The 11,241-nt window shown below is 33.8% G+C and overlaps 1 protein-coding gene and 1 long non-coding RNA gene across 6 annotated transcripts in view; one reads left to right on the top strand and one right to left on the bottom strand.

The window, feature by feature from the left end:
- Positions 1-1,875: 1,875 nt before the first annotated feature.
- On the top strand, positions 1,876-6,813 carry LOC128225599 (uncharacterized). Its single transcript, XR_008259661.1, has 3 exons — positions 1,876-1,995; positions 2,890-3,069; positions 6,411-6,813. It is a non-coding gene; the product is annotated as an uncharacterized LOC128225599 (long non-coding RNA).
- Positions 6,482-11,241, bottom strand: part of LOC128225595 (FERM domain-containing protein 5-like) — a 72,518-nt gene continuing 67,758 nt past the window's right edge. For all 5 annotated transcript variants that reach the window (XM_052935483.1, XM_052935484.1, XM_052935486.1 and 2 more), the window contains one exon: positions 6,482-10,481. In XM_052935483.1, coding sequence (XP_052791443.1) covers positions 9,877-10,481 — 605 coding nt within the window. In that variant the 3' untranslated portion in view covers positions 6,482-9,876. The remainder of the gene's footprint in view (positions 10,482-11,241) is intronic.

Below are 11,241 nucleotides of genomic sequence, written 5' to 3'. Positions count from 1 at the left end.
ATGGAACTTAGGTTAAAGTTTTAGGGCAAGTTGGAATTTTTATTAATAACTTCTATATCCTTTGTTCAATTGACTTAATACTTCACACAGTTGTTCAGGACCATCACACAATGAGGTTACATAACTCCATATTATCCTAAATACAAGTTATGGCCCCTGATTCACTTAGGTTAAAGTTTTAAGGCAGGTTAAAGTTTTAGGGCAAGTTGGGATTTTCACTTAAAACTCCAATACCATTCATTCAATTGACTTAATACTTCACACAGATGTTCAGAGCCATCACATAATGAGGTAAGATAACTCCATATTATCTGTTATACAAATTATGGCCCCTGATTGACTATGGAACTCAGGTTAAAGTTTTAGGGCAGGTTGGGATATTGTTTAATAACTTCTATACCCTTCATTCAATTGACTTAATACTTCACACAATTGTTCAGGACCATCACCCAATGAGGTTAGATAACTCCATATCCTTAATACAAGTTATGGCCCCTGATTGACTTAGGTTAAAGTTTTTGGCAAGTAAAAGTTAAGGGCAAGTTGGGATTTTAATAAAAAAAAACTTCTATTCCGTTCATTAAATGCACTGAATAAAATTCAAAATTATTTACGACCATCTTACAACAAAAAACATAACTCAGTTTTAAGCCTAAATACAAATTATGGCCCTTGAATTTAAAAAAAAAAAAATATTTTTATTTTAAATTTCCTTTGAAAGGCATATTTGTATATTCTTAACCACATTTTCATAATGGGAAATCAAGTTATTTGAATGACTTGCGTCATTGTTTGGGCGGGCTGGTGGGAGGGCAGCATCAAAGTTACCTTATGTATCGAATAATTTTAGTTAGGTTTGACATAAAGAGACCAAACTTGGTATTATTACATCGTTATTGTATTCTAAGACAAAGCGGAGTAGTCGAGCAATTATATTATATATATATTATATTATATTATGCAAACAAGAGTGCCAATTGTCGCAAAATACGTCCATCCTTTATTTAGGATTCCAAGTTTGGTGGTAACTGGTTGTACGTTCACCAAATTTAGAGAGCAGACAATGTTAATACACACTTAGCAAATTAAAGGGTCGTAACTCTGAGTGACTTAGGCAACATGGCTGACCAAGATATTCTGCCCATATACATTCTGACCACATTTGGTGATGAAGGCTTCAACAGCTATTGATTGGTAATTGATTTTAGGTAATTTCTATAACTAAAGGGCAATAACTCTTGAGTGACTTGAGCGATAAGGCTGGTTAACAAATGAGGTCAAGATAATTTGTTGATTATTGGACAAAGGCTTCTAAAGTTATTGATCGGACAAGACAGATTTTAGGTAATTTCTATATTTAAAAGGCTAAAATGATCAAGAAGCTCAAACGATATGGCTGACCAACTTTGGTGATAATTGGAAAAAATGCATCTAAAGTTATTGTACTGGATGCAGCCCGCCTGCTCGCCCATAGGCCACGGGTGAAACTATAATATATCCCATTCTATGAACCCTCGTATAAAAATGATACTCTAGTCATTATGGTCACATCAATGGTCAAGCATAAGGTGGAAGAGGTACTTAATTATAATTATAGAACATTAACTGTCAAATTTAATCATATTTCAATCCATCAAAACAAAGACTCAATGATGGACCTAGGCGTTTTTCACAGCCCATATAGTTATCATTTCTATGGAAACATTCTTTACAAGTTAGTAACAGGCTTAATCTTCCATAAAAGGCATTTAAAACTATGAGTGCTTCAGAATTTTACATCACTAGAAATATCTGAACCTGTGAACTTCAGTTTTACAGAATTCACTGACATGATGAGCACATTATATCTGACATTTGCTTCAATTGCTCAATGAATCGTTATAGGTCACACAGCAAGTTGGCCATTACTGGCAATATATTTCAAATTGGACAAGAATTCCTCATTTCGAAACTCAAATCAGAAGAGTCCGGATTTAACATGGGAGCATTTTTTAGGTAAGAATTGTATAACACACCATGTATAACTGAACATGTTTGTTTTCTAAACATTGCCATGCATGTATCACAGACACAACTGAAGATGACACACCACATTTATTTTAAGTTGCAAAAATTGTAGGAAAATATTGTTTGTTCTTCTTGTTATATACTTTCAGACTGAACAGATCCTGTGCACAATAACATATTTGGTTTGAAATGGTCTACAAATATTCCATCATAACTTTTTGTATTTCCCCTTCAATTAACATAGAACTAAATTATCATTTAAAGGTTTTGTGAGAAGCAGTGTTTTTCACATCTTTCCTTTATTTTGCTGGTATAAAATAATTTTAATACTAAACAAGGCTTTCCAGCTCTGTCCCATAGAAAGTAGCTTTTTGTCAAAAAGGAAGCAGAAAGTATGAGTTATTGATGACAAAAAAAAAGAGGAAAATAAGGAGTAAAATCCATTTTAAAACAATTCCACATGCATGGACCCATTCAGTACAACTCTTATAAATTTTAGCCCTGTATGATAGTTCAGAGATTTTGTAAATTTTATAACTATCAGTCCTCCTTAAGTGGACATTTCATCAATTAACTGAAAATAGCATTTTGGCAGTACCAGATCATCGGTGAAAAAATCAACAAATTAGAAGACAACTTTCTGACAACTTCATATTGTGTTAAATTTAAAGCCCTTTTCGATAAAAGGTAGGAAAGTAATGGAGGCCTTTAAAAAAGGTTGGAAATAAATTGAAGACTAGATAGCCTGCCTAAACTTCTCTTGCATACTTGTTTTTCTATTATTATTTTTTATGATAAAAAATATTCTAATTTAGCTCTATCAAATAACCAAGTAGCATGTATCTTCAACTATATATCCAACACATGAAAACTGTTCCCCAGACTGCTGGTTGCCATGGTGGTTGTTGCTATGGTGATGTACCTGGTGCCCTGTGGAGTGGAAGGCTTCAAGCTTACCAAGGTGGGAATGTGCTACTGGGTGTGCCTCGATGACTGTGACGCGTGGGGCACCTGCTCTCCTAACTGTGAGCTTGTTGGGCCTTCAAATTACTGCTAAATATGGTATATAATTGTTGTTTGTTTCATGTTGTATATAAATTTCCATTGTAATAGCAGTGATTTATAATGAAATACTAGAAGATCGGGTAAAAATCAATGAAATAAAACCCTACATTAGTAGTGTCGAACAACATCAAGATAAACAATATTTTTTATGTGTCCTATATTGAGGCTTATAGTAATCACTCATACGTTAACAACTTCTAATAGTCATAACTAAATTCAACTAGAGCTATCACTGAAGGTGATTAATACCCCCGAACGCCGCCCTGATATGAAATTGCAGTCAACTATTTGGAAAGCCAACCTATAAATGACAGCTTTATTTTATGGACTATCGTCATTGTAATTTTGTAAATAGTGTAATGATTCATGTACACTGAACTCCTTCTCATTGTGCTGTTCCATTGTATAAAGTTTTATTACATTCCATCTGGTAGTTTTCAAGTTATGCTCCGGATAAGAAAAAAGTAACCAAGGGCAATATCTCTGTAATTGGCCGAAATAGAATTGCGGTTTCTGTACACTGCACTTCCTCTCATTATGATTTATCACTATATGAAGTTTTATAAAATTCCATCCAATAGTTTTCAAGTTATGCTCCGGACAAGAAAAAGTAACAAAGGGCAGTAACTCTGTAATTAGATGAAATAGAATTGCGGTTCCTGTACACTGCACTTCCTCCCATTATGATCTATCGCTGTATGAAGCTTTATTAAATTCCATCCAATAGTTTTTAAGTTATGCTCGGGACAAGAAAAAAGTATTAAAGGCCATAACTCTGTAATTAGCTAAAATAGAGTTATGGTTCTTATGCACTGCACTTCCTCTTATTGTGCTTTACCACTGTATGAAGTTTCAATAAATTCCATCCAATAGTTTGCAAGTTAATGTCTGGAAAAAAAATGACGGCAAAAAAATAAAATAAAGGGCAATAACTCAGTAATTAGCAAAAGAAGAGTTATGGTTCTTGAACACTGCACTTCCTCTTATTGTGCTTTACCTTTGTATGAAGTTCCAATGAATTCCATCCAGTACTTTTCAAGTTATACTCCAGACAAAAACTAGAGCTATCCCTGAAGGTGATTAATAACCCCGAACACGGCCTCTCATTATGATTTATCCTTGTATGAAGTTTTATGCTATTCCATCTAGTAGTTTTCAAGTTACTGTCCAGACAAGTTTGCCAAAAAAAAAAAAACACAGAAAAAGGCAATAACTCTGTAATTTGCTTAATTAGTGGTGTGATTCATGTACACTGAACTCATTCTCATTGTGCTGTACCATTGTATACAGTTTTATTACATTCCACCTGGTAGTTTTCAAGTTATGCTACGGAAAAGAAAAAAGTAACAAAGGGCAATAACTCTGTAATTGGCTGAAAAAGAATTGCGGTTCCTGTACACTACACTTTCATTATGATCTATCACTGTATGAAGATTTATTAAATTCCATCCAATAGTTTTCAAGTTATGCTCCAGACAAGAAAAAGTAACAAAGGGCAGTAACTCTGCAATTAGCTGAAATAGAATTGCGGTTCCTGTACACTGCATTCCCTCTCATTATGATCTATCACTGTTTGAAGTGTTATTAAATTCCATCCAATAGTTTTCAAGTTATGCTCCAGACAAGAAAAAGTAAAAAAGGGCAGTAACTCTGTAATTAGCTGAAATAGAATTGCGGTTTCTGTACACTGCACACCCTCTCATTATGATCTATCACTGTATGAAGTTTTATTAAATTCCATCCAATAGTTTTCAAGTTATGCTCCAGACAAGAAAAAAGTAACAAAGGGCAGTAACTCTGTAATAAGCTGAAATAGAGTTGTGGTTCTTGTGCACAGCACTTCCTCTCATTGTGTTTCACCTTTGTATGAAGTTTTAATAAATTCCATATAGTAGTTTGCAAGTTAATGTCTGGAAAAAAAATTGACAGCAAAAACAAAACAAATAAAGGGCAATAACTCAGTAATAAGCTAAAGTAGAGTTATGGTTCTTAAAATTGCACTTCCTCTCATTGTGCTTTACTATTGTATGCAGTTTCAATGAATTCCATCCAGTACTTTTCAAGTTATACTCTGGACAAAAAAAGTAACAAAGGGCAATAACTCAGTAATAAGCAAGAATAGTTATGGTTATTGTACACTGCATTTCCTCTCATTATGCTCTATCATTGTACGAAGTTTAATCCAATTCCATCCAGTAGTTTTCAAGTTATGCTCCGGACAAGGTAAATTGCAATGGACCGACCAACAAACCGACCGAACGACCGACCGACCACAGGATGACTCCAATATACCCCATTCAAACTTCGTTTATCGGGGGTATAAAAATTAACAAAGGCCAATAACTCAGTAATAAGCAAGAATAGAGTTATGGTTATTGTACACTGCACTTCCTCTCATTATGCTCTACCATTGTATTAAGTTTAATCCAATTCCATCCAGTAGTTTTAAGTTAAGGACAAGGTAAATTGCAACAGACCGACCGACAAATGACAAACCAACTGACCGACCACAGGGTGACTCCAATATACCCCCTTCAAACTTCATGTTAGTGTATGTTGAGCATCCTATTCATATTAATGGTCATAGTCACTTTTTTGTTGCTTCCGATTGTTGAATAATTCAGTCATGTACTTCATTGCAATGCTTAAATTTCAACCACATTCCAACAGTTTGTGATTTATATTAAACTGGGTTAGCACTTTGCTTATCTCTAACTCATTAAGAGACTAGATATATAATTAAAAGGAAATCATTATTTTTGATTTTGTAAAAAATTGAAGAAATTAATAATATACCGTACAAACTTTTGATGAACATGGATATATCAGATTTAAGATGGCTAACCCACAATGGTGTTGTTTTTTTATCATTAAAGAGGCTGCATGCCGTATGATGAAATAGCGAAAAAAAGAAAATTGTCGAAAACTGACATAAACTCCATATCAATGTGTACAATGCATTGAAATTTTCTAACTGTAGTACCACATAGTTTACAAATATTTTTTTTTCCGCAGTTTTTTCGTAGCTTAAATATTCCAACCATTTAGGGTAAGCCTTCGTAGCACAGTGGATACAACACTGGACTGCAATTTTGGCAACACCGGTTCGAACCCGGTCTCCAACTCGATTTTCTTTTTACATTTTGGTATTTTTTTTACAATAATAATATCAAAGCGTAAAAACATTTTATTAAATAATTGTCCTGAGATTTGTTACAGAAAAAACTTTTTTTGGTGCCGATCTGATGTATAGTCCCTTTAACATCTTCATTAACTCTTAGCAAAGTTAGAAAATTTGAACCTGTAAAGTCATGTAACAAGGTTTCTCTTCGTTTCAGTTATCTTGCTGGACAAACAGCAAAGACATGAAGGCCATTTGGTGGACAGCATAAACAGAAGAACCCACCAGTTGTTAGGGTGCATTTATTGACCTTATCATAAGCATGTAAACCATAGTTACCTGTAACATAATATACGTGATAATCACTCAACCATGATAGAACACACACCACTAAAAGCAAATGAAAGTATAAACTTAATGTTGTATAAAATTCTATATGATTTGGAACATATTATTATGAATGAAGACATACTTATTACTATGACAGATATTGTATATATATGCAGACATTTATCATTATTCTGACACTGTGGTTTGAACAAGTATTCATTCAAATGATGTATTTCCAAGATATTTCCAAAATAGTTAAGACTTAATTGAAATAAACAGCTTTAAACTTGTGTTTTGATTATTCAATTGGTAGTTTTAACCTTGACAAAAATAGATTGTTAAAGAAGTACTTGGCATCACTGCTTGTTACGGAAGGAATGTAACTATGGTAAGCGTTCTGTCCTATATGGTGATATCCTAAACCAATGTAAATCTCAGTGTAACGTCATATTTAGTCAAATTAAGCATTCATATAATTATCAATGGTTTTCTTCATGAGACAAGACTTATAATATCTACATAAACTCCGATCAGGTGGGACTTATAATAACAATAGTTTACAATTCATATAATGATATTTGCTACATTTTATTTTCATGGTGTGATATAAAAACAATAGTTTACAATTATTATCCCATATTTGCTACATTTCATTTTTACATTATACAATACCAGTATCTTTATAATATACTAAATAGAATTATAGAAATGATATCAAAACTGGATATCTAATCTGATTTGCCACCTCATCAAGACAACAGAAAACAAACATTAGGTTTTAAGACTTGCATATAAGTGCAAATGATATGTTAGTCATAATTTTGAGACATCTCTCATGTTTATCTCACACTGAACTTATTATAGTACAATTTGTGGGAAGTCAAATAAAAATTTGAACAAAGTAGATTAGATCACAAAAATTCAAGTCCATTTCAAATAGAAAAAATACAAACTTAAGTCAAAAGGTTTCGCACAGAAGATGCCAAATGAACACATTTTATGAGGGAGATCAGCATTCATCACTGACGACAACAAACTTCCCAAAATGAACCATTCCAACTCTTAACAAAATATCAACAAAGTAAAATGTTAAATAAAAGCAAGAATAATCACACTAAACAAAAACTGAAAACTGAAACTTTTTAAAAACAAAAACAAAAAAACATCATAGCAAAAATAGATTCTAAATAAGGGTAAATCACATAGCAGTTAATATACAAGTATCTTGATACATAAGTGACTTAATGAGCATTTACTCAAGGAATTTGCCACACAGTATGACAATAATGATCTTCTGCTACTTTATATAATAATGTATTTGCTGCACACTACTGTCTCTTAAGCACCACACAAAGACTGTTAAATTCTTGTTCAATGTGACAAAATAGAAACACATCATGTGTGATATGAAAGAGGCTGAAGTGATATATCAAATGCACCTCAATCTACATTATACGATGTAACCAAACTATGTATGTTTAGTGTTAATACGCTATGAACATGAAACAATATGGTAAAATATTGTATGTGTCCATTAGCCATGAACAAGCACCAACATGGAAGTATGTTCATGTTAATGTCCACAAGCAATTAACATAGGTTGCTGCAATATGGTAGTTTGTACATGTAAGTATCCATTAGCCATGAACATAACCCCAATATGGCATTATGTTCATGTTTGTGTCCAATAGCCATGCACATGCCCCAATGTATTATGTTCATGTTAGTGTCCATTAGCCATAAACAAGCTCCAATGTGGTAATATGTATGAGTAAACTAGGGGTATATTTGCGATGAAGATAATGTAGTGTTTACTCAGCATGCAAACATGTCACTACAGTCTGAAGGCTCTTCTTTATGATGTGCAGGTTTGAAATATTTCTTGTGAATATACATGTTTGTCACTACAGACAAGACTTTAAATGCAAGAACTGATTTGCAAGAAGAAAATAAATATACAATAGATTACAGAATAACAGAAAGACTAAACAAAAGGAATGTTTCATATTGTCCGGGAACAACGTAAGAATGATCCAATCCATGTTGATCTTCCCCCAGAAAACCAGAGGATCCTCTCCACAAAGAACTCCAGGCCTGCTTACCATACATACATACAATAGTCATAAACACTTACAAATCGCAGGTCATGAATTTCTCTAAATTGTTCTTCTTACAATTCCTCAGGTTTCAGTATGAGAGTTTACCAATAATTTGGATGGTTTTCGAAATGTTAGAGTCAAGATTTATATTGGTTAGATATATTTCAATTATTATGAATGATGTCAGGCTAGGCGGTGGGCAAAAACAAAATTGTGTGGGGAGAGGTCCACGTTCAATATACATTTGACATTTAAACCAAGGACTTATATGTACCTTTATCATCACTGAACAACATCTGTTAAAGTCTTTTGTTCATATAAAAATGGGCAAGAGAAAAGATTAAGCTATACATGGACATGCACCTAACCTTTACATGAATTAATGAAAATATACATACACAAATTTGGACATACTTATAAATAATGGTGCATTTAAAAACCTAAATTTATAGCTAAAAATCTACATGATTATAACTTAACCTTACACTAAATGCTAACACTGAAATATTGCAACCTGAATAATGACAGTACATAGTATGATACACAATCATATGAAAACATTTATTTTTGCAGTTTTCTATTTTTTCCAGCTTGAAGATAACGCCTGAATTTTCTATGTTGGAGAATTGTGCTGAATATCATACCACTGCAACAATAAATGATTTCATTCAAATAAACAATATAGATAGAACACAGCAATAACAAGCAACCCAAAAAGGTTTTACCCAATACAGAGAAATGATGCACATTATAAATGATGCCCGTTATAGATGATGCTTGGATTAAAATAAAGGCCTAGAGCCAACCCAACCACAAAAACTGAGAACATACAATTCCTGCAGATTTCAGCAAAACACAGAAATGGAACAGCAGAAGCATTAATTTTTGTAGAACTTTCTGACAGATTCTGTATCTTTTCTTGAAGATAAGGACAATCTCATGTTTTATGATAAACATGATAATTTCTACATAATATCAAATATTCTTATCATTTTATAATGATCTGATTTACTGGTTATTCATTGATATAACTTGATTACCAAAATACAATAAATTTCTCAGTGATCAACCTTGTGATATATTGCAAATAGCAATCATCAATTGAAAATAGATCACATATAAAAACATCAGAGACAAGTATTTGTCTCATATGTTAAACAACCTGATTGAATGCATCAAACTAGCATAATGTTTATCTTCTTTACTTCATTTCTCATCTTATAATGGTTGATGTGTAAAAAAAGTCCATATTATTTACAATCTGTTGACAATTTCTTCATATTTATGGCGGATAAAATCTCTGGTTGGCTCAAGGAAGGCTAGATGTGACCGTGCCTCGTTCATGAGGGGATGGTCAATGTCCGAGAACATCACCACACATGCTGACACAGTTAATGTGAAGAACAGGGAGAAGAATGTGTACGCGAAAATCTTGCCACATGAACAGCTGCCTTTTGCTTGTACGACAGGTCTGGTCGTAGGTTTAGTTTCCCTACTAGGCGTGTCAGGCTGGACATGGTTGTGTGTTTGTTCGATCTCTTTCTCAAGGTCCATGACCTGCTCCTCAAGGCTTTTGGCAACACCCTCGTCATCCTCATCCTCTTCCAAGGTTACGTTGGGCTCGTATAGCTGGGTTGTGTCAGCCTCCCCAACCCGGGTCTCGCTGTCCAACGGGGAGGAGACACTGATCGTGGGGATTCCCCCATTCATTTTCATGGAGTCTGGCCCCGCAGCCTGTACCCTGTCAGCCCGCTGTTGAACCATGGTTTCCTCCATAACTGGAGTTTCCTGGGTCACAGGCCGCGAAGATTGGGGTCTCTCTGCTGTCCTTGCTTCAATGGGGACATCCACCGCATTTTCTGAAGATATCAAAGAAAACCAATTTCAAAACTTAAAACCTACATGTAGTTGATATTAACACAAACTTTGATTTCTATGGCTTAGGACTGGAGAAGAATCCCACTTCATCAAGAGTACAGGAGTGTTCTACAACTACAGACCAACAGCAAGCACAGAGCTGTGGCAAAGAACATGCATAACAAGTGAATAAGCATACTAAATTGTGTCTTGTACAATTTGTATATATTACACATGTATGTGTATAATCTCCTATGAAACAAAATACCTTGGAATTTTGATATTGAATTTGTGTTTTTGTTTCATTTAATAACATAATATATTGCTTCAAAATTTATCTGTGAAAACAGAATGATTTATTATGTGAAGCAGAGAATTAAATCTTTGATGGCCAGTTGCTCAGCTGTTATCTATTCAATGTAGGTATACACTACAATAGCTGATAAATAGGAATAAATAGGATTATACCCATTGTTATTTTACTATGAACTCAGTTAAGGAAAGTTGAGCAACCGGCCATGAGGCAATCATCTACAATCCTGCAAATTAAAAGAGTTAGACTAGAGCTGAAGTGTAAATATTTGACAGATAATGGTGAGTTTTATAATAAGCCATAATTCTTAATTGATCACAAAACTCCACAAGAGTCCAGTATTTTATCACAGCTTTACCTGGACAGTGCCATTTTACTCTCTGTGCAAACCAACTTCCACCTGAGCATAACATGGCTGTTGTGTTTTAAAAAAAACAACAGCTGTTCCA

The sequence above is a fragment of the Mya arenaria genome, chromosome 3 (assembly GCF_026914265.1).
Source record: "Mya arenaria isolate MELC-2E11 chromosome 3, ASM2691426v1".
NCBI lineage: Eukaryota > Metazoa > Mollusca > Bivalvia > Myida > Myidae > Mya > Mya arenaria.
The sequence above is the reverse complement of the archived record's forward strand: the minus strand, read 5'-3'. Positions and strand labels throughout refer to the sequence as shown.